Below are 27,752 nucleotides of genomic sequence, written 5' to 3' on the forward strand. Positions count from 1 at the left end.
GAATTTGCCATTTTAATCCTTATTTATCAGACATGGGGTGTGAAGCTCTGTTGGGAAATCTGCAGTTGTTGCTGCAAATACTGTTTGCTGGATATATGGATGTGCATACATGAGCGTAAAATCATACGTTGGGAGGAAAATCTTACATTTATGATTTTATGCTTAGCTATGACTCGGAGAACTGACCTCCGTTTTCAGTTGAAGTATTCATTGCCATGCTGTATTACCAAATTTTCAGACACCATCTTCCCTCACAAATATTGTTTCTATTATAAAGTTACCCACACCCAATGTTTAAATTGTTTTGAGTCAGAAACGTGACTCGTTACAGAAAGCTCAGATAAGTCTGTATTTTGGAAATTTTAAAGTTCGGCCAAGATACTGGCCAATGTTCATACCTCATCGCAAGCACCTAAGTCTAATGTTGTGGCTGATAGAAGTTCTTTGTCACGATATGCCTGTAGAGCATTTTGCACACAATCCTATGGAATTGTATTTTATCATATTTTAGGAATAGTTTTGTCCAAATCCAGTTGAAAAAGTGGAATAAAATAAACATAACCGCAGGAGAATTAGATTTAAAACTGAACAACGGTAAACGTAGCACACACACACACAGTTTCAACAAGCTTTCGCTCCCTCCTTATCCACATTCAGCAAAATGAAAAAAGTAGCATATCATCTTTGATCACGACTCCTGCATATCATCCCTGACCTGCGGAAGGTCATCAGCGGTTTTACGCTTGTCACGTTGCACTTTCGACCCCGGGAGCCACTGAAACGCGCTTTGTCACGATACACTCGCACCCACTGGAGCCACAGGTCCGACCATCTCCCCTTTTTTTTTACCAAAAGCAGGAGGCCAAATACTTCATGGACACTCTCAGTCAGCAATGAAGGCAGAGTTTATTCCAATGTGTCTAATGGCGACATCAGTAACCTCAAATAGTGGCATTAAGCTATGACCTCTCATAAAACATGCTCAATCTGACATTTGTCAGGTGTGAGTGGTCGATTTAACAGATTATTCAAGTATGTTGCAAAGTCATGCTGTGGAGATTTTTGTGAGAATATTAATCAACCTTCATAGTCAGATATTTATTTATTTATTTCATTATTAATTTATTCCTTTTTTTTTTTTTTTACTAATTTAGTTTTCCATGTGATGACTAGCGTTTTGTAAACCAGTTGGTAATACGGAGACCAAAGTTTCACCTCAAATTATCACTGGAAACTGGTATCTTACTTTTATGACTGTGCGTAATTATATTTTTTAAAAGAAACAGAGAGACTGTATTTATATTTTAAGTGCCAAAACTTAATTGCAAACTGTACAATGAATAAAATCTAACGTGCCATTAGGATTTATGGGACAGACGGGCAAAAAGTGAAAAGGCAGTCGGGGTACATACCTGAATCCAAGTTTTTAAGGATGACAGAAATTTAAAAAAATAAAAACTGCACATTCCACCTCATCCGCATCGACAGCCATTTCAGTATGAGTGACAAGGACGGTAATCCTGTAGTCTGATAATCACAGTTCGGCTGGTTTTATGCTGCTACATGTAAATACGAACAGTAGCCCATGTAGGTACTTGTACAGGTACTTGTCGAAATGACGCGATGTCAGATCTTTTACCATGTTGTTAATAGAAGTAGCATTGTTGTGTTCTTCTGATAATTTTCTTTTCCCCCTGAGCGGTACAAAATGTAATGTGCCATGATTTCAGAGAATGTTTCATTTCAGATTGTTTTCCTGACACACTGGCTGTCTGTTCTCGGAGAGGTAACAGAAGCACAGGCCCACTGACGCTGTCATCTTTGTGTTGAGCGCTCACATCAGGTTGATATGTTCAGCCGACTGACGAAGGCCAAAATGTTCTAGATTTATACACGTGTGCAGGCCTTCCAATGCAGATGTGTTGTGGCTCTTAGCTGAAGCTGATCATTTTATTTTTAACAGAGAGTTCAGATATGAGATCCGAAATACAAATTCTTTACTTCTGATAAGGACAGTAATTTTGGCTTCTGTGTGACTTGAGTTGAAGTTAGATTGAGCTGCAAAGGGATAATTGGCTTTTAAATTCATTGTTGTCAGTCTTAGTATTAAGATTTTCCAGCCCTACCCAAATACCTGTGTGCTCTAACTTAGGTGTGTACTCTTAATGCACACCTATGACTCTTTGTCAATCATTTCCTCCATAACCTTCAGCAGTTATTAAAATACCAATGACAACGCCTATTTCCTTTGTCTTGACTAGAGCACCGTCTATAAATCAATTTGGTTCATTAACAGTTACATAAATCACCAATTCTAGCAAAACTCCCACTTTCAAAAAGCTGGGATAAGCAAACATTTGCCATTTGTTATTGTTGATTCGATAATTGTATTAATATGTCAAATGTGAAGTGATGTTTTACATCCAACAATAACAAATAACCCAATTAACAATCAGGTGAATTTGCACTTATTTGGTGAATTGATTTGATGATTAACTCGATATTGATTTAGATGACAGCAGTCATTTGATATACTGAGTTTTTGATAGATTTCCAACACGGAAGCCTAAAATGTCCTCAATTCAGAAGTTGACGGTTTGTATTTTTGCTCGAACATCATACGCTGAAGTGAGATTATTACAAAATGTCTCATCGATAACGAAAAAGGCCAAAAGTCTTCTTTGTCCCAGGACTGACATTTTGACTGTACTTGTAGAGATATTGTCATGAACTTGGAGGGATGTTTACATTTTTGCAATAATAGTTGAATTATTGTTTTGTTGATTTTAAATCAGACCAATGTGTAAAGTGTCAACTTTAAATAGTCTATAGAGCTGTGGGCTTAATGTGTTTAATCGCCTGTTCTTCTGTGAATCCGCAGTCTAATTGTTATTATTATTATTATTTTTCAGGTTCAATGTTTTCTTTTCAAGTTTCATAGTGCTGTTTTAGCTATGAAAGTTTAAAAAAAAAAAATGAAAAAGACGCCTGTTTTGATTGTCAGACTCCGTGTTTGCTTAGACTCACATTAACAGTGCCATACAGCAGTAAAACCTTTGCCAGGACTTCAATTCAATTTTATTGTATTAAACTTTCAAACCAGTGTTGCTGTACACAGGAATCAGCGAGTGATTCATCTAATTTCTCAGATTATAGTATCATGTGTTTTTTTATGGCAGTTAAAAAGAAATTTTTTTAAAAAAAAACAAAAAAAAACATGTTGAAACGTGTCAACTTTCTTTTCTTTTTTTGTTTGTTTTATAACGCAGTAACCTCACCACCACCCAAACCAGTGAATAGTGATTACAGCATCATTACCGCTCACCCCTCCCGTGCTGACTGATTAATAATGAATTGATATGTTAAATAGTCGTTTTTTTTCCAGGCACCAAAACCACTCCCGTGATCTCACTGCACTTTGAGTTAAGATAAAGTGCTTTTCCAAGCCTCATAACTAACGGTCCCTGGCTCCATTTCAATGCCTTTCATTTTCATTCATACTCGAGGTGCGATCATTGCAGGTGTAAACTTGTTGCGTGGGCAAGGAGCCAAGTCAAGATAACAACTCCTGTAATCATGTTCCTGGATTTATTGAATGGGTTGTTTAACAAAAGGGCTTGCTCTGTTTATTGTTCAAATCTGGGCACATACCTTAAAAGTCCATTTGTGGAAAATTTTCACTGTGCCTTTCATAATCAAGTTGGAAAAACTTTCCGCTGCTGTTTATGAGGGCAGTCTGATGTTTAAAAAAAGAGAGAAAGAGAGAAGTCCCCGCCTGTTGTTGAAAGGGGATTCAATCAAAGTGGTTTCATATTTCAAGTTGGATTTTAAAAGAATTCTGCCAACTCTCGATGATTCTGCACCAAACTGTGTTTTTAAAGTCTCTGTTAAAGGGATATTTTTGGGAAATACACGTTTATGCTCTTAAACTTTGAGTTACATGAGAATATTGATATGAATCATGTCTTTTTGAAGATGCAACCAGATACCTGTTATCTTAAACCCAGGAAACAGTAGAAACACTTGGTCACTGGTCTAAACCTTTGACCTTGTTTGTTTAGTACATATAGAAAAACCTGTTGCCAGGCAACCAGCAGAAACGTCAGTAGTCACTGCTCCAGCTTTGATGGGGGGAATTTGTTTATTCAAATGATGGGATTTGCTGTTTTCCCCTTTTTCGTTTCCTGTTTGAAACTGACCTCGGATTGGCTGCAGCTTCACATTTAGCCTCCAGACATGAGTTGTTATCTTTCCTTCTTGCTCTCTCAAGAACGCAATGAACATATTTCCCAAATTCTGGAACTAGTCCTTTCCAAATGAACTAAATACTAATTAAGATTAAAGGAAACAGAATTTAACCTTAATAATCCGCTCAGTGGTTTAGGTTGGAGGCAAATTTGACGTGATTTAAAAAGTTGTTGAATCATGACTCGTATGTTGTGTAGCATAATGATGTTAATTCTGAGTAAAGACGACAGTGTGTTTGTCATTTTGATGCCATGATCTCTCATCAGCTGCCATTTCTCCTCATTGTGCTAAAGAATGTGGAAATAAACCTCCTTTCAGAGATTTCTGTTTTTTTTCTGTGTGCTTTTCCAATTTATGACTAAGAGGATAAGACGAGACAAGAATACACGTGTGTCAAATATAAACCAAGGGCAGAAAGAAAGGCTGTTTGCACCATAGTGCTTCACATCATCTCCATCAGTGGTTTTCATCATCATCTCTTCTTTGATGATTTTGGTACATCACCTCCCACCAGACAGTCATAATCTAAATGTCATATTGTAAAACCTCAGCTTCCTGTCCACGCTATACGAGATAGATCTGTTAAAATAATGAAAGTATCAGAAAACTGTAATATCTGTTATTATTATTATTATTGTGTAACTTACTTTTATTTATTATTTCGAAATCTGCTTTGTTTTTGTCCGGTTTGAAAGTGTACCCGCCACCAGGGGGTGATGTATTTGTACGGTCCGAGCTGTACATCTTTGTGACAGATTTGTGTGTTTACATATTGGTTACAAACTTTGTGACTTTGATATCAACTTGTGAAGCGAAAGAGTTTCAAATATGCTCAAGCACGACAAAACCTGGTACCTGGGAGGAACTGCAGGTTCTCCCTGACTCCTGAAGTGAGCCTCGCCGGACTCACTCCTGTTGTTGACTCTAACTTGTGGTGTTAATGCACAGCTGAAGGTTAAACCATACTGAATATTTTTGCTGAAAAAGGGAAGGTTCTCTTTATGTTTCCGTCTCGTTTTGAAAAACAAAAAAGAACTTTGTTGTATGTTTCTGTGTCCATCTTTCTAAACGAGAGAGGGTCTCATCCTGCCGCCATTGAGAGGTGTGTTATTTGACCTCCTCTTCATCCCCGAAACAAAGTGAGCCTGACATTTGGTGAATTTTACCCTGAATTTGATCAATTATAGAGACTGTGGATTTGTGCAAAATGTAAAAGTAAATGTAATTCTAATATTAAAATGAAGCTATGAAAATATCTTACTGCGCACTAAACAGTGTCTATTTTTTTCCCTTTTACGTTTTTACTGTTTAAAAAGAATCAATAAATGCATTCGAGCAAAACAAAGTTTTCTTTCCCTCCAGGATCATCTTTGCCTCCTCAGTTCAGAACATTTTAAACTTAACCTTCATTTTTAGACATGACAGCATATACGAGTTGTTTTATTGAAGGTTGTTCCTAGAATATTTTTATAAAAATGTGCCAGAACAAGCTGCTCAACAATCTGAACAATAAAACACCTGTTTTAAAAGAAAATAAAAATAGGTCATTTTTTAAAAAGAGAGAGAAAAGAGTCAGGTCAGCACAGTGAACGCCAAAGCTTTTTTAGGCCGTTGATGATTAAACTTGATCACTCCTGGAGGTGAACTGCTTTTCGATGATCTTTTTGCATATTTTCAAAGTGAAAAGTTTGAAGACGGATGTGAAACTGGCCTGTTTTTAAATGTCTGTAAAACAATACTCCCTGCCTTCATCCATCCCCCTGCCCAACGGCTGAGAAAACCTGCCCTGTGAGGAATGTCTGCTCTGTTGACAGAAATTAGTTTAACTGTTTGAACTCCATTCAAATTTCAACAGCCTTTTTGTTGAGGACGTGTACATCTGTCTGTAGCTCAGCCACCTGCCCAGGATCAATTATTATTACCTATTATCCACGTGGACATGATTATTACTGCAATTACTTTTTATTCAGCACTTGTTTTTGCAGCTGAATATTTTACTTCTTTTGAGCATGTACCTGTGCCCGTGTGTGAACAATTTGAATAATTTAAATGTAAAGTGAGCATGGTCCTTGCCAGCTATGGACAAATATTTACAGCAAACTGTAAATAGACGCTGACTGGTCTTGTTTTCCTGTCTGTCTTGATTTATTTTTTGGACTCATTGTATGAAAAGAGGCGCCTCACAAATAAAGAAGAGCTTTTATTGTTTGTTCTGTACCTGGTGTCACTAATGTTAAGTCTGGGAAAGTAAGTAAGGGTTTCAACCAAAGCAACGGAAAAAAAAGAAGTTAAATACCGAAGAAGAATACCCCTCTGTTGTAACAGAACACAGTAACAGGAACAATGCCTGTACATGTCGTCATGAAACCTGCTTTCTAACTTTGTCATTTGAGTGTTGGATTTCATTGTGAACACCTGAAACACGATCACCTCAAACTTCCAGTTTCCCAGAGGAGTTTTCACTACAAACACTTCAGCTGCTTCACTGTGTGCCAAACAGCGTCTTATAGCTTTCTATGTGCACACGCATGTGACAGGAAGTATAGTGGAGGGGCTGCAGATCTAAAAGAGAAGAGATGTAAGGCACAAAGATACGTTTTTGTGACTTTGTCCAGTGCAGTTGATGAGTTCAATGTTATTAAGCCAATTTACTGAGGATTCACCGTGCGTGCACCATCACTGTATGGACAAAGCTTCAGGGTGAGATAAATCAGTCTCTAGTTTGGTTAAACTGGTCAAACATCCACGTCGACTTCTGCAGCCCCTCCATTCATACACTCAGCAGCTACAGTTGCAATCAGAAATATATTCAACCCCCCAAAAATTTCAAGGATTTATCAATTAAAGTTGACAGAATCTTGCTCAAAGCAGAATCTTGCTCAAAGAGCAAGATTCTGCGTCGGATGACTTCTTTATGAGTTGAGTCATACAGAAAATCAACACTGAAAATGCATGATGTAGTTTTTGTGTGTAGCAGTATATTTTGTTAAGATAGCCATGTCACAATTATTCAACCCCCATATAATATTGTTGTTTTAAAAGCTGTCTGACCATTTTTTTTGTCCTAAAGTGGAGTTGAAACATAATTAAGCCTTTGGGAACTCTGTACGGATCCTTCATTTGCTGCAGCTGTGATGCATATATAAACCCCACCCATGAAGATATTCAAGGTGAGTTGCAACAATGGGAAAGACAGAGGAGCTTGCACAAAAGCTGAGAGAGGAATTATTTCATCACACCTGAAAGGCCTTGGGTAGAAGAAGATTTCCCCAAAAAATTAAATTCCAAGAGACACCATTGGGAGCATTATAAGGAAGTTTAAAACTTATGGAGCAGCTGCAAACCAGCCTGGCCGTGAATGAAAGCCCAACATTTCATCAAGGGCCCTCAGCAACTTAGTCAGAACAACTCAGATAAACCCCGGTGTGACTGCAAGACACCTACAGGATGACCTGATGAAGGCTGGTACAAGTGCTTCAGTGGCAACTATAAGACGTGCACTGAATAAACAAGGACTCCATGGCCGGACTCCAAGACGCACTCAGCTCTTGACCACAAGGAACATCAAAAGTCGACTAGAATATGCTAGGAGGAATTTGGATAAGACTACTGAGTTTTTGGTGACAGTTCTATGGACTGATGACACCAAACTGGAACTGTTTGGACGTATGGACCAGCGGTAGGTCTGGCGTGCAAAAGGACAGGCTTCTGACCAGAAGAATAACATCCCCAAAGTCAAGCATGGAGGTTGGTCAAAGATGATGTGGGGCTGTTTTTCTGGGGCAGGAACTAGCAGTCTTGATCGTGTACATGGCATCATGGATTCACAGAAATACCAGGCCATTTTAAGGAGGAATGTGATGCCTTCTGTTGACAAATTGAACCTTGGTGATCATTAGACTTCCCAGAAAGACAATGATCCAAAGCCCACCTCCAAGTCAGCCAAAGCTTGTCCTGGAGTGGCTTTCTCAGTCACCAGATTTAAATCTGATTGAAAATCTTTGGTGGGATTCAAAGAAGGCAGTTGCAGCACGGAAGCCATCAAACATCACTGAGCTAGAGGCTTTTTCACGTGAAAAATAGGCAGAGAGATTCCAATCGAGAGGTGTAAGAAGCTTGTCTGTACTTACCGAAAACATTTGTTAGAAGTTATAAAAGCTAGAGGATGCGCCACATAGTACTGAAGCTGGGGGTTGAATAATACTGAACATGCACATGTGTTGAAAGAGTTACATTTTTCATTTTAACTTCAAAGTTAAGTAAACTTTTGTTGTCAAAATAACTAAAATAAGCATCAGTAAATACCTTTTGTTGTTTGATGAGGTTTTTTGTCATTTATTGTCATTATCTGTCATCCACATCACTACAATGTCTATTGAGGTGAGGGGGTTGAATATTTCTGATTGCAACTGTATCTGTTTCCTGTGGTAAAGGCTCTGTGAGTAGTGAGGATATTTCCTTTCCTCCGGTTTGAGGTGACGTGAAGATGATCATGATGCTGGTGACGAAACTTCTCAAAGGCACGAGCTGCAAATGTGAAGCGAAAGCGCTGGATACTATTGCCTGAGGAAATCGCACATTCCTTCAACTCACAACTCTTCACCCGGGCAGAGCTCACATTCAGTGGTGACGATGACTGGAACCAAACAGCCCTGAGAGACTCTCTGTAGTGGGATGCATCTGGTAACACTACAACCACACACATGTCTTCACGTCAGAGGGTTGGCTGGTAGAAACCTGCCGTTCTGGCTGGTTACCTCTCACGGGTATTAGCCAAGCTGATCATCTCATGACATTTCCTCTGCAGCGCTATGAAAGGATTCTTTCATCACTGAAGGTGATGTTGTGCTGCTGGATGACAGACTTTTGTGCAGCCATGTTTTTGGTGCTGGTTTCATCAAAAGAGAGAAATTCACTCAGTGTAGAAGCTGATTTATCATCGGACTGAGTGATTTTTTTTATCCACTTTTACCTGCACCCACTTCATGTGCAAGTTTAATGTCCATCAACATGAAATTACATTTTTAATTGTTCGACAGAATATAGGACATATCAGTAAAAGAAATGTAAAAAGAAAAAAATTATATTCAGAAAATGTTTTACAATCTCATTTAAAATGTTATGAAATATAGGCCTTCAGTAGCATGTTTGATTATTAGGGTTTATGTTTAAAACATTATTTGGTTGTAACTAGATATATCACATTGATTATTTGTCTTATTTTAATAAAGCACACAAACTGATGAAACTATTTATGACACTGAGATTAGATCAACTTTATTGTTTCCACTGTCACTGGCACGTACACATATATACAGCAATTCACATAGAGATAAGGTTTGTTTTTTTACGGTGGTTTAACTTCATTGTTGCAGAAGAAGCGACAACACGCAACAGGGAGGGGGAGCTGCAGGTTGGGTCAAGTAAGGGCTATAATCAGAGTTTGTCCTTTTAAGCCCTAGGTGCAGGCCCTAGGTGCAGGCTAGACTGTAGTGAATGAATGTGAAACCAGTGTGGAAAGCACTGGCCACTGTCACAGACTTACTGTTGTTTGAATTGAAAACCTTAACTTTAAATTACAGCACACTTGCTATATTCTATCCTACCTTTTAAAGAACTTCCTAAACTTTCTAAATGAAATGGGAGACCATATTTGTCTGAATGATTTTATGAAGAGATATTAACTGATTAAAAAGCAGCTACGTGCAATAATATAGGAAATTGTGGATGTGATACATTGAAATGCAACGAGATGCAGTGTTGCTACATTACATTACATTACATTTAGCTGACACTTTTATCCAAAGCGAGCGCACTCAACCGTGAGCATGTATCTACAGGAACTTGTTGTTGAAGTAATGTTGGCTAAGGGAGAGATGACTATCACACACAGGTTCCTGCATCAGTCTGGGTGTGGGTTACCACAGAGTCGTAAAATGGGGTCAATCAAGTCAAGGGTGTGAGAGCATTTCCATGGAAGGAAAAGTAGTTTGGTGTTGTCAGATTTGATTTTCAGGTGGTACGCACTCATCCATCAGTCAGACAGGCAGAGGTTCGTGCTGCTACCTGTGTTTCAGATTGTGCAATGTATATTATAAGTTGTGTGTCATCTGCATAGCTGTGGTAGGAAAAATACATGTGAGTGAACGACAGAGCCCAGAAAGTTGGTGTACATTCGAATCGTTGACTGCTGAACCGAATGGAATCGTGAAGCTAGTGAAGGGTCACTACTGAGCGCACAGTCGTCACAGCCATGTCAGACAGGGGGTAAAACAAATAAACATAAAAAAATATTTCTTTCGAAGTCCTCTTGCCATTCGAGGGAAAGACATGGAAGCAAAATAGACCAAAATCTCAAAATTGACCAGTCTGTAGTGTTCTGCCTCAAACTTCATAATTTTGATTGTAGGCTCTTCTTCTAATATCTCTTCATTCTACTAGTTTTTTGTTTGCCGATATAACGTTACCCTCCCTCAAATGTTAGAGGAGGGATGTACACTGGAACTAAGTCCTTGTCACCATTTATTGTGTGTGTGTGTGTGTGTGTGTGTGTGTGTGTGTCTGTGTGTGTGTGTCTGTGTGTGTTTGTTATTCTAAATGTATATATAGTAGCATAGAAAACATGCACATTGTGGCAGTTTCCTTTGTTGTTGCCTGCTCTTGTGATAAACCCAGTGAATACTAAAGAAGATAAATGTCTCTATGTGAACTGTTTTAGCAACTGTGTGAGTGTGAGGTTATTAAAATAGAGTGTAAAGTAATTCAGAGATGTGCTTCTATATTTAACTTACTGTTTAAAACATTTTTTTTTAATAAATAATAACGAGAAGTGCCCTTTTCTCACATGAGCCCCTGTCCCCCAACATGTCTGTGCACGTCCCTGCACTGTGGTAACTGTGAGTGTCACAGTGAAGAGGGAGGGGTTCAGTTACCGTGGTGATCTTGACCAGACCAGAGAAGGAAGTCAAATGTGCAATCTAGGAATAAATGATGAGTCATGTGCTGGCAAAGAAACTGATTAAATATGAAAATGAAAAGAAACACAAATTAAAGGCTGCACATGTGCATGATCCACTATAAGGAAACTGTGTTAGAATAATAACGTGCTGTGTAAATTAAGGGAACAGGAATCCAGATCACCATGTTATCCACAGCAGATGACTGTCTGCACACTGCTACTGTTGTTGCTGTTGTTTCACCATCATCCATGATCCAAAGCTACAAATTCCCAATTGGCAGAAAACCTGAAGCTGGTTTCCACCCACTGACAGAGCCCAGGCTGCTCAGCTGATTTGGTTTAGTTGTTAGCAACTGTGCTAATCTCAAGACCCAAGCTATTCCTGTCTCAGTGGAAAAATACAGGAGGGAAGTGGCTGGGTAAATCTTAGACCTTTGTCAGAGCCAAATAGACTTTTTTTTTTTTTTTTTTTATACCAGTGAGGCAGCATGGTGCGCAGAGCAGCACCACAATAATCAGGACCAAAGAGGAGCCAAAGCTGCTTTTCTCGTTTTGCTCCTGTGCTCATGACCTGTGTGTACTGTGAACCCAGCTGAGAGGAATACTGATCACTCCGCTGCTGACAGAACCGACCCTTGGGAGAGGGGGGGCTTTGCAATGGAGGGGTGAGTACCGGCTGTTTTATTTTTTCTTTGGGTGGGGGGGTTATGTGTTTGTTTTTGCCCTGAGCTGCAAAATGCATCACTTTAATTGCGGAATGCACCTTAAATGACCTCAGCACAGATAAAACTTTCCACTGGCCCCAGTGCCTGCATGCCTGAAACACACAAATAATTTGAATAGCTTCACCAACATAACCAGTCTTGTGTCGGTGGTAACAGAGTGTGCAGGAGGCTGACGGGACACTTCAGCTTTGCCTTCATCCTGCTCGGTTTTTCTCTCTCTCGCTCTCTCTCCTATATGAATGAATGTGCCTCTGTGTCTGAATATGTCCAGGGATTGTCTCAAAGGAAACAGCCTGGAGGTGCCCGCTCCAGATAACAGGCTGGCGAAGAAGAATCAGCTGCTGGACCGCGGCCAATGGGCGAACAAGCTGGAGTTCATGCTGGCGGTGGCAGGGACACTGGTCGGACTGGGAAACCTCTGGAGGTTCCCCTATCTGTGCTACAAGAACGGAGGAGGTGAGCAGGACGTCCACTGCAGAAACAGTACACACACATATGATTTTTATTGTGTGTGTGTGTGTGTGTGTGTGTGTGTGTGTGTGTGTGTGTGTGTGTGTGTGTGTGTGTGTGTGTGTGTGTGTTTGTGTGTGTGTGTGGGTGGGTGGAGGGATGAGTGCGTGTGGGTGGAGGGATGTGTGCGTGCGCCAAGCCATGCAAACTGCACTCATTATGATTGTGATGTCAACAAATGTGGGAAAATAACCTTGAGGCATAAACAGAGCACGACTGTGAATTATTAAAGGGACATTTCCTTTCCTTGACCAACAAGTGGAGGCCAAAATGTTGTTTACACAAAAAAAAACACAGACTGTGCCTCCTTGAACTCTGCAGCATGACATCACAGTCAGGATTTTCCAGCCCACAGTCTGACTACAGACATTGAGTCAGGACAGAATGTTCAGTGGTTTTTAAAAAATATCATTCCTCCTTCAATTAAGGTCCTGGGGCTAAAAAGTATTTTGTTTAAATAAGATAATGATCAATTACACTGTAACTGTAAAGTATGAAGAAACAATTAAATTAACACAGATGCAATGACAAAGGCTAAATTTGTGTTTCCACATTTATTTATGTCTTAATTTATTCATTATCTTATTGATGGATTAATTTATTTGTGTATTTTATTTCCATATTAATGCATTTCTACATTGTCGTTGTTCTCTTAGGTGCATTTCTTATTCCATATGTCTTGTTTCTGCTCACCTGTGGTATCCCTATGTTCCTCCTGGAGACGGCCATGGGACAGTACACGTCTCAGGGCTGCATCACCTGCTGGAGGCACTTCTGCCCCTTGTTTGAAGGTCAGTGTTTCGAACAGAAGTGTATGATGCAACCGAGGAGATCAGCGTGAGAAGATGTACAAAAATTATTTTGGAAATGTGACACACGTTAATAAGAGTCTAGAGGGCTGTCCCAAAAGATGATGGGAGTATTTTGCTGTAGGTTTTTGTGAATTACATGCCTTGCTGATGATTGTTAGGATGCCAACAGTAAGAGGCTCTATGAATGAGTGGGTCAGGTTTTTTTAATACCCACACCTGTTATGAGAGTCAATCAAACAAAACAAAACTAACCAACATACGTGTCAATCAACCTCATATATTTCCGAATTGTTATTTGATTTAATAATCTCTTGAAAGGAACATTCTCTGGAATTGAGACCTATTGAGACCCAAGATCACTTTTTAAAATCAGGCTCGGTGGTATTTGCCGATTATATGCTCGTATCCCATATAACTCAATACGACATAATATATTATAACAAAAGTCAGTGTATTGTATTAAATTATAGGAAACAATTAATGTCAGAGAGTACATGAGTAAGTATGAGGAAGCATGAGGAAGCATTGTTCAGAGACACATTGGGCAGCTTCAGTATTATTTCTGCTTTTTATCACATAAAATCTAAAGCCATTGAACCAAACTGCACCGGACACAATCATTTCAGACATTTCTAAGATTGTCAAGGAGGATGGACTCAGTGCAGAAGAGAAATGACTTGTTAATGCAGATATTTATTGCCGTCACTAGACGGGCGTACTATAATATTAACATGACCTGATTTGACTTTTACTTTATTGGTTGCATTTTTTGTTAATGCTCTTGCGTTTAGGCGTATATCTACTGACGATGTATATTTATGAGACAGCAATGACCCTCCGCACCAGAGCTTTAACAGATTTATTGGTTGGTTGACTTGAGAACAAAGAGGAAGCTGTACTTCACTGCTGAATCAGGCCTGACAATCGTGTCTTCTGGCGTTTATCACTCATCTGTGGGAAAATCCACACCCTCTATTGTTCATATGTGAAATTATTAGGACATATTTTATTTTACGTTGAGGTTTTTATTGGTATTCTAAGATTTTAATTTAAATGTTAAACTAAACTAGGTGTGTGCTGATATGTTTTTTTCATTTGTGGTTCATGTTATAAATAAATTAAAGATGGTCAGGGCTTTGTTTTTGTTCAACTGTATTTATCGGGGGTAAATTTACCGCAGATAAAACTGAAGAGGGGGGAATTAAGCATTTATCTAAACAGACATTGTAATGATGGAGAAGTTAAAGGGAGCAGGGGGAGAAGTACCAATGCTTCTGATTACAGCCAACATTCCCTGTATTTATCCTGGAAACCCATGTAACAGGGGGAGACTTTCACAAATACATCAAACTTATTTGGCTGTAAAACAGACTAAACTAATTGGGTATTTTGCTGTCAGAACAGTTTATCAACTGTATATGTGTGCAGTGATTCACACCTTGGGTTTTATCTTGTTGATTATTTGACAACAGGCAGAGTCACAAGGTCATAAATAAGTGTCCAGCTGAGACGTGTCTTTAGAGGACGACGATTACAGAGCAGTAAAATACGTTTTTTGCTTGTTTCTTTGTTTTGGTCATTTTTCAAATGAACCCATGTAAAATTGATGTGATGCAGACGTTATCTCTCCATCTTCCCTAAAGAGCTTAGCAGTATATATACCATGAAATAGTAGAATCTATATCCAGCAGTTAAATTATCAACAAGTACTTGGTAAGATCCTGATTCATTATCCTTTCATTCCATTAAATCCCATCTTGTTCACCACTAACGACATATAAGTATTGGTATGCTATTTAATGGTACAGCAGTAGATAAGATGACCTAATTCCACTTGTTTACTATACTATAAGCAATTGTGAAATTACAAACACCTGCAAAAAAAATAGTAGAACATATATTTCACAATAAACGGACGTGTTTTTAATAGTCGCTTTGTGCCATCGTGGGAGCAGGCGTGTCTGTCCTGTGCCAGTTCACACGCCTCAGAACAGCTGGCATCGCTTGTCGCTAACCGCACATAAATTGTGGCTCCTGGCAGTCCCTGCTGCACTGATGTTGTGAATTGAGCAGCGACACGAACAACAAACTATGATGCAACTGAAAGGAAAAAAACTTCCGCTAATAAGACAGATTTTTATGAATGGTGCAGCATTGTTTGTGCCCATCTTCATCACAAATTAATGTTGTCTCGTCCTTTCTCCTCAGGGATCGGGTACGCTACCCAGGTGGTGATTGCATACGCTGCCGTGTCATACATCGTCATCCAGGCGTGGGCCTTCTTCTACCTCTTCTCATCTTTCAGTGCCGAAATTCCATGGGCCAGCTGCAGAAACACCTGGAACACAGGTAGAAATGGAGACAGACCCAGAAATGAACCCTGTGCATGAAAGACATCCATGTATATGTGTTCCACATCATCACATGTCTTTAGTTAATATCTTCATAATAATAGTGACAGAGTAGAATGGCAGTCAGGAGAACGTAAACCTCCGCCAAGGCCCAACCGTCCCTTATACGCTGCACCAAATTTCCCACACTCATAGATATCAGTTCTCTTCCTATTTGTTAGACCTGATGTTAAATGTATCCCTCTTATAATTTCAAAAAAAACCTTCCAAAACTCAAATTTAAAAAATCAGATTTTATCTTTTATGTTATGACTCATTTTTATTCTCTGAAAAATCTATGAAAACATCAAAAGCTCTATTTCACAAAGTTAAACAAAGGGAAAAACAATTCCAGGATCCGTCCCCTTTTCCATAGACTCGCCAAAGTTGAATGGGTTCATCCCTGACACATACAGCATCCTTCCATTATTATTTGTATTCATTTGACTTAGACATTCAGAACCATAACTGTCTTTATTATCAGGTTTTTGTTTTCTCTACACTTTGTTTAAATAAAATATTGCATGTTTTTTTTTTTTCTCAGAGTCTTGTGTTGAATTTGATAAAACAAATGTTTCCTCCAACTGGACAGCAAACGCAACAACACCTGCAACAGAATTCTGGGAGTAAGTGCGGCTCACACCTGTCCTTTTCTGTAGCCGATCTCAGGTTTTCCACGGGCTCTGACACCGAAGGTGGACTGGCCTCCTGTTGTTTGTCTCTCTCTCTGTCTTTCTGCTTTCTGAAACGAGAGTCTCTGGAAGCCTCCTTTTAATGAGAAAACGTAGAAAGTCCAACCAAATCCAGAACTTACTTTGTGGGTCACTGGTGAGCTGCATGTCCATGTTGTTTAGCCCATCACAACTGAGTGTTTCTCAGTAGACACCAATGTAGGCTACGTGCACATTAGAAGCAACACAGTAGGTCAACTAGGTTCGTCCAAACTGAAGCACAATAACAACTATGAGATGGTTTACCATAAAATTCTGTACAGACATTCGTGGTCCACAGAGGATGAATCTGTCAAACTTTGATGATTTATTGTTTTAATGTCTGTGAAATATCTAAACATCTGGATTGGCAGCAAAGTTTGTACAAATATTCATGTTGATCAGACAATGAATCTCCTTGGCTTTGGTCATCCTCTGACTTTTTCTCTGGCATGGAAAGCATATTAGCTGTTTAATATCGGCATGTTTAACCATCACTGTTTCATTATCACCTTTATCACCTCGGGCATGTTGCTCAGCCCAGTGTCACAAAGGTGGCTGTTGAACAATTCATTATTCTGCCTGTAGATTTCCCTTAAAACACTAAAGACTATAAATACATATTTTTGTCGAAAGTTATAAACTGTGAAGATGGACGACACGTCTCCACTTCATTCCGCTACCCAGAAACAAAGCTAACATATTGTGGGTACAAAGGAAGACGTAGCAATCAGGGGATCGATATATGCGCTCAACCAATTGCGAAACAGTCTCAGCTGTCGATCATGACGTTTCACCTCAATTTCTGAAAACCAAACCTTCATCTCTGGTTGAAAAAGCAGCCAAATACATAGACGACACTTACCAAGATTCCAAGGGTGTTGGTGGTGATAAGAGCTCAGGCTGGTGTGAATGATCTTCTGACGAAAACACGTGATCTCGGCAGAAACATTTATATGTTATCTCCTGCGTGCGTCTGCTGCACCACCCCGGTCAACGGGTGCATCTTATAAAGTATTTTGCAGATAGATAAAGATAAATTTGGCAGATACTGCAACATGCAACACTTTCAGTACACCATGAACCACTGGTCCACGTTTCCTGAAGGTGACTTTAATGAAGTGCCTGTTTCTAAAACAGGCTCAAATGACTATTAAATAAACAGGAATTTGCAATAGCCATCTATTATCAAATGAAACAAACAATGTAATTAGAATAAGGGTTGATACACAGCATCACTAATGTTAGTAAGCAGTGTGGTAGTTTTTAAATGTAAGAAATGTTTCACTCATCCCCTGTCACTGAATCTTTACTTCTGTGAGGAAGAAAACTCTTTTTATCTCTAGCACTATGTGATCAGTCACACTAATCAATAATTTCTTCACTATCACAATATCCTTCTTTTACATTGGTAGCATTGAATGAACTTTCCAGGATTTATTTCTTCACTATCAGCAGTAATGTTGCAGGATAATACTTTTGGCCGTATGTGTTTGTTTTCAGGAGACGAGTACTGGGTATATCTCAAGGCATTGAGGAGGTTGGGAGCCTGAGGTGGGAGTTGGCCCTGTGTCTCCTGCTGGCCTGGATCCTGTGCTACTTCTGTGTGTGGAAAGGAGTGAGATCCACTGGAAAGGTAGAGTGAAGAGTGATTCCTTCAGAAGATAACACTTCAGTTTGTGGATAGATTTTTCTGATCTTACCCATGAAACTGCAGCAGCTACTCTTCCAATACAAGATGTATGTGTTCTGTGTTGTCTTATAAAAATCATAGCAAGGATTTGCCTATGGACATTATGTGGTAATCAATTTCAAAATATAAATATGTCAAGCCTCCATCCGAATGAGCAGTGAGCTCTTCTGCTCACAAATTTATTTCTCAAAGTCTAAACCGGTTCATGGTTGTGAATATTAAACAGGTGAAAAACTAACGATGTTACGTTTACAGTCAGGGCCGGGTCTAGGCAGGGGCAAGAGGGGGCCTGGCCCCCTCAAATAAATGTTGTGCCCCCTCAAACTAAATCCCAATTTATAATAATAATAATATAATAAAGCACAATGCCCCCTCAAGATTTGTGGCTTCCCCCTCATACATGCCTGTCTAGACCCGGCCCTGTTTACAGTCAGAGAAAACTATGGATCCGAAAATATTTATGGTATATTCTATGCAGCCGAGATGTCGATGTTGTTGTTGAAGTTGGTCAAGAACATTCCTTCTACACCCATCCATTAGCTGGTCAGAGGTCATTCCCTAAGTCAAGGATTATTTCAAAAAGGGAGAGAACTTCTAAGATAAACATCTGGAGGACTCTCTGAGAGTCCAGAAGGCAGGCATCATAAATGTAAGCCTGTCATTATGTTTTAAACACAGTCTTTCAGACTGTCACCCAGGCGCTACCTGGGCTTGTGTCTGGGTAGCGCTTCCCCACCCAAGGCTCTCCTCTCCTGATCCATAGCCACCTAAATGCAGCTTCTGCTGCCTCTGTGGCCACCTTGAAGGCCCTTCACCTACTGGCCCCTGTGATAGCCAGCATGTTGTAGGCCCTGCAGAAGGACTGGCCTGCGAACCCTCTGCATCCCACCTGAATGGGCTCGCACTTCACTCGCCTACTGTTGCTTCGGCATTCTTCAACTAGCTCCGCATACTTTGCCTTCTTCCTCTAGTTGGCTTCCTCAATACGGTCCTCCCAGGGAACAGTGAGTTCCAGGAGAATGGCCTGCTTGGAGGCTTGGAGATCAGCATCATGTCTGGCCTTAACGCTATTGTGGCAACAGCTTCTGGGAACTTCAGTTGTTTGCCCAGTTCAACTTTCAGCTCCCAGTCTTGTGCCATTGCTAGCAGGCCTGAGGAGGTGGCCCTGGCAGCGGATGTTGGCTTCTCCCCAGCCCTGATGAAAGCTATGGTCCTCTTCACTGGGCGGAGGCTTTTTCAGTAGCTAATCCCACTGCAGATGGTGTCCGCTGTGGCCTTCAGGACTTGGTCATGGCGCCAGAAATTTGTCTTGGCAAGCTCAACAAAAAAAAACATCAAATTACATCATAGAGTATGAAACACATGAGTAAAATATGAACACTTAAAAGAATAGAAAGATAGATGCTAACCTAGCCTAAAATTAAAGCAAATAAAATAAAATGTTAAAAAAATAACACATTTGTTCTTTTTCAGAGTTTGTCTTTCAGACATGAAGAACGCAGCAGATTAGTTCATGGAGCTTTCAGGCGAGAGAGCATGCAGGAGGCTGGACATAAGTTCCACTTCGGAAATCACAATATTTTGTTTATAGCAAATTGTCAGAAACATTATCAACACACCCGTTCGCTCACTATGAATGTTTTTCACACATTTTAATAGGTTTAATATATTAGTTAGAGCAACTGACTCAGACTCTCACATACAGCCCCTACAGAAAATGTAACTCAGATAAAGTGCATAGTAATAAAAGACAAGCTGCTTGGCTGCCCTTTGTTAATAAAATACTATGGTTTTTGTCTTAACATTTTTTCAGTCTTATTATGAGAGCAGAGGAAATTAAAAAGGCACTTAGCTAGATGGGAGGGGTCCTTTAAAACCAAAAGCAATTATTTTGTAGTCTGGCCTTGTAGATTTCCTCTAGTGGTGGGAGATTACACCCAGTGGAGCCTAAACAAAACTCAAGGGAAAATAAATAAAGCATTGAGAAAAGAAAAGAAATGCATATGCCTTAAAAACGAGAATGAAAGGTATAGGTTTAGGTTTTTCATATTAAATATTCCTCTGAAATAGCTGCAGTTTCTGGAAGTTCTCTCATTGATCTTTACTTTGTGTTTTTGTGTAACTCCGTAAGCCGTTCTGCACTAAAAGCTAAAACCTGCCTTTGTCTCGTGTTGACAGGTAGTTTACTTTACAGCCACTTTCCCATACTTGATGTTGGTGGTTCTGTTGGCTCGAGGACTCACTTTACCAGGAGCCATAGATGGCATCACTTTCTACCTGTATCCTGACCCTACAAGGTTGGTGGACCCTCAAGTAAGTACAAAGTCAGCTCTTCAACATAAATACCGAGACAAGCTGCCTCCTCAGTCAGACACCCAGATGTAAAGAAAACACATATATATTTTTAATGCTTTTACTAATTCCATGTTTCGGTGTGTGCTCAGGTTTGGATGGATGCAGGGGCTCAAGTTCTCTTCTCCTTTGGCATCTGTCAGGGGAGTTTGACCGCTCTGGGTAGTTACAACCAGTTTAACAATAATTGTTACAAGTAAGTGCTTTCTGCATTTGTTCTTTTATACAGTGTTTGAGTTCATTCTTTCAGAAAATACACGTTTGCTTGGCCTGATATTCTAGCAATTTATAGATAATACGATTTTCTCTTTTTGTGTCCAACATAAACATACACTATAACTTGATGAGAACCACAAAATCAATTATTGTTATTGTTGATTGGTATGTTATTGGGTTTAATACATTTTTTCTTAATAATGGTACAGTGTTATATCTGGTGATTATACACTGATAAAAATGTCATACTGAATATCATATTTAGTTTCTGCCCTAAATCCTACACACTGACCATTTTAGAATCATCTGTTATTTTTAGACATGAGTTAAAAGAGTCGAAAAAGTTCAATCTACATCCTCAGGAAGATGAAATAAATGAAAGACACATAATAACACATGGTTTTTGTCTCTTTGTTTCCTCAGAGATACATTTGTTCTCTGTCTGGTGAACGGCATGTCCAGTTTTGTGGCAGGGTTTGCAATCTTTTCTGTTTTGGGCTTCATGTCGCATGAACAAGGAGTTCCCATATCTGAAGTCGCTGCCTCTGGTAAAAACACCAGCACACACCTTGTGATACAATGTTACAATACACTAAGGGATCACTTCCTCAGATCCACCCTCTGATTCCCAGTGAGACTGAAATATGACAATTTTTTATCCTTCGTGACTTTTGAACAGCCGTACGTTATTGATCCTCTTGGTAATTAGTACATATTTATAATTTAACACATTTATGCTGCATATTGGGTGAATACTAACTCGTTATTTACAGCTGCATAATCTTCAGAATTTCACTCATTCAGTGTTTTATGTTCGGTTGAATCAAACACTAAAGTGAATAATTTCCTGAAATAATGGATTTTCAGGCAACGTATAGGACAAGTGAAAACGCGTTATGAACCCAATGTTTACATGAAACCACCTGCTCATTTACAACACAGCTATTAAAAGTGGTGTACAAACCCAAACTGTGAAGTTGTTGCAGATACCTAATCACCTGAAGCTTTAGCTGGAGGCTCAGTTTATCATTGTTTTGACCCACTTAGTAGAAAAATATGGATAATAGCCGGTTAAATAAACTGCTGTCGTATATATCAAAAAGGACTATAGTAAATAAGTATTATTTGAATGTAATTGTACAAGTTTCATAAAATATGAACAATATGTGTCAATACAGGACCTGGGTTGGCATTTATTGCTTATCCACGTGCAGTAGCCATGATGCCTTTTCCTCAGTTATGGTCCATATGCTTCTTTGTCATGGTCATCTTGTTGGGAGCAGATACACAGGTGAGATTTAAAAAAAATAATTTCCAATCTTAAGTCAATATATGTTTTAGTTTTTTTTAACTAAAGTTTGCTCATCGGTCTGTGTCTCTTGCAGTTTGTGAGTCTGGAGTGCCTGATGACATCAGTGACGGACATGTTTCCCACCGTGTTTCGAAGAGCTTATCGTCGGGAGTTGCTGCTCCTGTGTCTCTGCACTGTGTGCTTCTTCCTCGGCCTCCTCCTCGTCACAGAGGTGAAAGCTCTCATTGTTCTCTCCCAGAACGTTTAGTGTTATTTGGCCAGTTCACTGGGAATAAAAGCTGACTGGTAAACTGTCCAAGAACAAATACTGAACTCTCAAAAAACCTTATACAAAGAAATATGTGTGTTTTTTATTGTTTGTGTCGATGTGCAGTAAATAACAACCCTTTCTCTTCCTGCAGGGGGGCTTGTACTTCCTTCAACTCTTTGACCATTATGTTTGCAGCGGCAACAATCTTCTCCTCCTGTCGGTGTGTCAGTCGATAGCGATTGGATGGATATACGGTGAGTCACTAGGGTTATCCTGTGTAAATGTATTTAAACAACACTTTTCCAGTTCAAAATGCTTTACAGTACAGTTTTGCCATTAGCATTCATACAGTGCACACTTTGCCGGTACAGCCGTTTTGGGGATTTTTGCTTCCATCATGATGCATGCAAATCACAAGGTTCTAAATGGTTGGTTTACGGTTAAATGAGATAAATGATTGCTGAAAGCTGAAAGCTTTTTCACTTAATAGCTAAAGAGGTACATATTCCTTGTGACAAATTATTTGAAAGCCTTTGATCCATTTTGGGACTGAAGTAAATCTGAAAACATCTGAACATTTTTTCTTGTGTTGTGAGCTGACCCAACATGTAATGCATAAACTGGTCTTCTCTGGACAGCACCCTCTGCTGCCAAACTACCTGTTGTGCAGTCCCACTCGACCTGACTTTCCTGACAGATAAAAGCCCCCCATCACAGGAGCAGGACACCCACTCAGAAAAAGACACACACAGACGAGCCATCTATGATTGTGTCTCACCTCTCCGTCGTCATTTCGTTTCTCCTTATGGTCGTTTTGCGTCTCTGTAGTAGTATCTTTATGTGTCTCTGTAGTTTCATGGTCTTTTCATATCCCATTAGTTTAGGGTCTTGTAATTTCTGTGGAAATTGTGTGTCTTTTTTAATATCTTTGTTGTCACTTTGTGTCTCTTTGTATTGTGTTTGCCTCTAGGCGCTTTGTGTCTCTGTGGACATTGCACGTCTCTAGTTGTTTTTGTTCTTTTTGTCGTCACTTTTGTTTCTTTGCTGTCACATTGTGTTTCGTTATAGTCACTTTGCGTCTCTCATTTAGTCTCATCCATAATTTACTGTCGCTTTGTGGTAATTAGATTTTCATTACTTCTGACGATAAGCATAGCAAATTTCCTATGTTCTATTTTATATCCGGCTTTGTTTGTTCCATCCCTCCTGTTTAAGCTTGTTTAAGCCTGATGGACATCAGATCCTCTTGAGAAGAGTGTGGTCTCTTTAGCTCTCAGTGTCTGAATGTGAATGAAAACAAAAGATCTACGGGAGCTCCACACTTTCCCTTTATAAAAACACATCATTCACGCTGCCCCCCTCAGGAGGGAATAAAATAAGCCTGCTTCCTCACAGGAGTGAGCCAAGTTAGTTAAACTATACTGTAACACAAGCACACACAACAGATCTTAACTCTTACATAATGCCACTTAATTTTCCTTTAGCTTTTTTGGTGTGCATATGTCATATTTATGAATGGGTATAATCTCGAAATCATCATTGTTATTTGTTACATATTTGTTACCTATTAATTAATTTATATAGTTCCCACATCCTCTGCATATACCCTCTCTCTGGAATAGAAGGCAGTAATAGTAGATGTGGCAATACCGGCTTACAGCAACATCAGAAAGAAGGAACACGAAAAGATTGAGAAGTACCAAGGGTTGAAAGAACAGCTGGAAGAAATGTGGAAAGTCAAGACTAATATGATCCCAGTGGTAATAGGAGCACTGGGGGCTGTGACCCAACAGTGGCTACAACAGATTCCAGGATCAACACACAAGTTGATACTACAAAGTACATATTGTAAAATTAAACAGTTTCTCAGCTTTTAATCATTAAAACTTTTTTAATTGGTGTTTTGAAATAGTTTATGTTTTCCGGTTGACTGCACAGAACACCTGTATTATTTCTAAAAAATGTGAAACTAAAACATACTTTTCACTTTCCTCATAATAAACAGGTGCAGACCGTCTCTATGACAACATTGAAGACATGATTGGTTATCGTCCATGGCCAGTGATGAAGTATTGCTGGCTTTACGTTACCCCTGGTGTTTGTATGGTGAGTGAAATTTGGTCACAAGATGAAAAAGACAGTGTTTCTTGTGAGTCTTATAGTGTTGCTATAGTGTCTTCCGTACTCCTGTTCCCCTCGGCCTCATGTCCTCAGTTCCTCCCCTCATCTCTTCAGACCTGTTGTCCTCCATTCACCCAGCAGATGTTTTCCTTTTCCCTCCACTCCCATGCAGGTCTCCAGTTTCCCTTCACACCCACACCTGCTCTTACTTATCCATCCTGCCTTGCAGTCAACTGTTCTCTTCCTCTCTGCTTCTCATTCCCAATCCCAGATAGAGATAAATGTTCTGTGTCAGGTTTGTGTTCAGTGTTTTTTTCCCCTGCGTTCTCCGCTTCCTGTTTTATTTTGAAATGATGCTCCTTGTGTGTCAGTAGCTTTATGTCCTGCCCTTGTGCTCATCATCATCATCAAAAAAAAAAAAAGGACGGACTTTCTCGAGATCTCGCGAAACTTTCTCGAGAGCTCGCGAAACTTTCTCGAGATCGTATCTTGATATACTATCTCAAGAAGTAAAAAGTATCTTGAGATACGATCTCAAGATACTTTTTTCCCCCCGCGTCCCCTGGGGGGCTCCGTAAATTATGAATCAGGTTTAACACTTTAAAAACTGCTCAGGAAAACTTTATGAAAAAAGCTTGTTTTGTGTTGTTTGCTCTCAGGGAACCTTCATCTTTTCATTGGTGAAGTACAAACCTCTCAAGTTCAACAAGACTTACACCTACCCGACCTGGGCCTATGCCCTTGGCTGGTGTCTTGGACTTTTCTGCGTTCTCCTGATTCCACTGTGGATCATCTTCAAACTTACTCAGATGAAAGGAACGATATCTCAGGTATGTGCTGAGAATTTCTTGCTACGAGATCAGTAATTAGTGTGACAGATATTTGTATGTGAATCTGTCGTGATTTCAGCAGAATTTTTTTTCTCAAACAAGCTTTTATTCTTGCTCAGTGTTTAAAAATATATATATTTTGGGTTAGGGTTAAGGAGTTAGGTTTATATTATATTTAAAAAATATATATTTTTAAACCTCATTTAATGATTCACAGTAACATAGATTTTGACCAGATTTGTTCATACCACACACACATTTGGTATACCGTCCTTCTGTAGTTTGGCAGAACAATAATAAAAATGTGCATGAAATACTTTTAATATAATACATACTGTATACAATTCAATTCAAAACCAGAAATCAATTTAATCCTTTTTCTATCAATTGACCAGATTAGTGGAAATCAATAGCAACAAGACCTAAAATGATTTATTCCAATATAACTCAATAAATGTCACCTCTATCCAGATTATCACATACATTTTTGTATCTTGACCCAATAAGCTTTCTATAGCTTATTTGGTTATAGCAGTAGTTTGATGATAAATAATAAACACATCCCTCTTCCTGCATGCACAATCGACTATCACACTTTTTCTTTTTACTTTACTTTCTTTTACACCTGTTAAAGTCTCCTCACAGCCTGACACCACTTGCAAAAGACTTGCAGGCAAGAGATGATTCCAGGTTTTTATTGTTTAGACTTCAGGACCAGCAGATCTCCTGCTGTATATGGTGGTGAAGAACATCATTGCAGAGAAATTAAGAGCGATCAGCATTGTTTGTGTTAACAGGTCACTCCTTCACTGCATAAACACATTCACCTGTCACCACTCACTCAAACAGAAAACAAATATACTCCCTAATCTAAACGTGAGACTAATATAATTACTTCACAACCGTTCCAAGTAATGTTGTGCAACAGGCTCAATTTTATCAACAGAAATTCCAAGAAGCACTTCAGACATTCTGGCTGATCAAGGAGATATAGCTGCACATACCTCCGAGATCGAAAAGGTTACTCAACTTGACACTAATGCCAAGATGGTGTAAGAAGTGGTCAGGTCTTTCTTCTGCCGGCACCATTTAACCTTGTGGCTGTGTTGCATACAAGCTCATTTCCAACATTTTAGTTTGACAGATAGTGGTCTAAATGTCAGAATGCATGTCACTTTTATTTTTAAAAAGGTTATGCTGCAACCAACAGAAATTTCCCTTGATGATTAACCTGCACAATAATTTCAGAAAGTAATGAAATAAGAGCACAATAATTTGCGGGCTCTTAGCCAATTAGTCACCTCAGACCTGCATTGAACCAGAGTGCATACCTCTGCCAAGGCCCAACCGCCCCCTTATGAAACCACATATTTCAATAGATCTGGATTCTGATAATGGATATCAGATATTTTTCTCAGAAATATCAGGCCCCTGAACTTGACATTTTTTTTAATCAAGATCCATTGAGTTTTCTCTGAGAAATTAAGGACAATGTAAAAGAAAGTGGGTAAAAAAATCCTGGAACAACACAAAATGTAATGGTTACTTCCTTGTGTCTTGCCTCACCATTCTGGATGGATAGATTGGAGATGGATGGATGGATGGATGAATGGATGCATGGATCTGTTGTGAATTGATTGTTGTATGACGCTGTTTCCACAGAACCTCAAGCAGCTTTGCTGTCCTGAAAACAAGACGCAGAACCCAGAGAACCAGCCTGAGCAATGCCCTCTGAACCCAGACAACACGCTGACTCCTGCTGCCACCGAACACAAGGGAAGTGGTGGATCTGAGATGGAGATGCAACCGTGAGGCCCTGAACCTTTTGGATGTTTCATATGCGGTGTTTTATTATAAAGTCTAAGATTTACAAAGCTAAGCGTTTCTAAGAAATAATAGAGAGCAATAAATTCTGCACAATCAGTAAGGATTCATGTGTCACTGTCTTAGACGCACAAAGAGAAGTGAGAGTTTTATAAAGTGTTTAAATCTATTTTTTAATTTAAGGAAAACCTTTGTGTGATTAAAGTAAATCACCAGTTTTATATGTCAGCATCAGTTTCCTACCTCCATGAAAGATCAGGACGCAAGTCCACATATTCACTGTCCACTGTGTGTCACAGTTCATTCATGCATTCTTTTACTTCCTGTCTGCCTTTTACTAAATCTCCTGTCGTTCCAGAGCCTGCTTTGCCCCCCCCCCAACCCCCCGCAGCAACCCTGCCTTTTGCATGCCCCTCGATTCTTCCCTATAGTTCTCACTTGTCTTGCTTGTCTCTACCTGTATGTTTTGCCTGTTTACCTGGTTTACCTGCCTGCCTAGTTACTGACCTCTGACTTGGCCTAATGTTTGCCCTTTGTCAATTTTCTGCCTGCCGAGCCTTAATAAAGGTGAACTGTTTGAAACTTCTACCAGTGTCTCTGAGTCATGCTACTGAGTTCTCTTAAACGTGAGCCATGAATCTGAAGGCCTCGTTCAAAGAACATGAGTTTAGCTCAGATTCTTCACTTGCAGACAGTGTTTGGAGATTGTGGATCAGTGTTGGCGAATCAGCACTAAGTATTCGTGACCTCAAACACGCGATCTGAAAGCGTCGCCTAAGCATCATACTGACAGGCGTGGCA

General features: G+C 39.5%; 1 protein-coding gene across 3 annotated transcripts; it reads left to right on the forward strand.

The window, feature by feature from the left end:
- The first annotated feature begins 11,698 nt into the window (after window positions 1–11,698).
- Window positions 11,699–27,537, forward strand: LOC132999580 (sodium- and chloride-dependent GABA transporter 2-like). 3 transcript variants are annotated; one of them, XM_061069276.1, is made up of 16 exons: window positions 11,699–11,871; window positions 12,203–12,387; window positions 13,098–13,232; window positions 15,462–15,602; window positions 16,188–16,269; window positions 17,857–17,989; window positions 20,225–20,359; window positions 20,491–20,594; window positions 21,038–21,162; window positions 21,793–21,905; window positions 22,000–22,137; window positions 22,328–22,430; window positions 24,182–24,282; window positions 24,470–24,592; window positions 24,957–25,127; window positions 26,790–27,537. In XM_061069276.1, the coding sequence occupies exons 1-16, from the start codon at window positions 11,864–11,866 to the stop codon at window positions 26,937–26,939; spliced, it is 1,947 nt and encodes a 648-aa protein (XP_060925259.1). In that variant the 5' UTR covers window positions 11,699–11,863; the 3' UTR covers window positions 26,940–27,537. The 3 variants fall into 3 exon arrangements, with proteins under 3 accessions (XP_060925259.1, XP_060925258.1, XP_060925260.1); XM_061069275.1 differs by lacking the exon at window positions 11,699–11,871 and having other exon boundaries at window positions 12,159–12,387; XM_061069277.1 differs by lacking the exons at window positions 11,699–11,871; window positions 24,470–24,592 and having other exon boundaries at window positions 12,159–12,387.
- Window positions 27,538–27,752: the final 215 nt, after the last annotated feature.

Source organism: Limanda limanda, chromosome 4 (assembly GCF_963576545.1).
Source record: "Limanda limanda chromosome 4, fLimLim1.1, whole genome shotgun sequence".
Classification (NCBI taxonomy): Eukaryota; Metazoa; Chordata; class Actinopteri; order Pleuronectiformes; family Pleuronectidae; genus Limanda; species Limanda limanda.

Excerpts from the sequence above, each read along its gene's own strand:
- LOC132999580 (XM_061069275.1), top strand. The coding sequence starts at position 12,171 with ATGAATGTGCCTCTGTGTCTGAATATGTCCAGGGATTGTCTCAAAGGA. Across the intron at positions 22,431-24,181 it reads AGCGATTGGATGGATATACG|GTGCAGACCGTCTCTATGAC; the intron begins GTGAGTCACTAG and ends CATAATAAACAG. Across the intron at positions 25,128-26,789 it reads TGAAAGGAACGATATCTCAG|AACCTCAAGCAGCTTTGCTG; the intron begins GTATGTGCTGAG and ends CTGTTTCCACAG.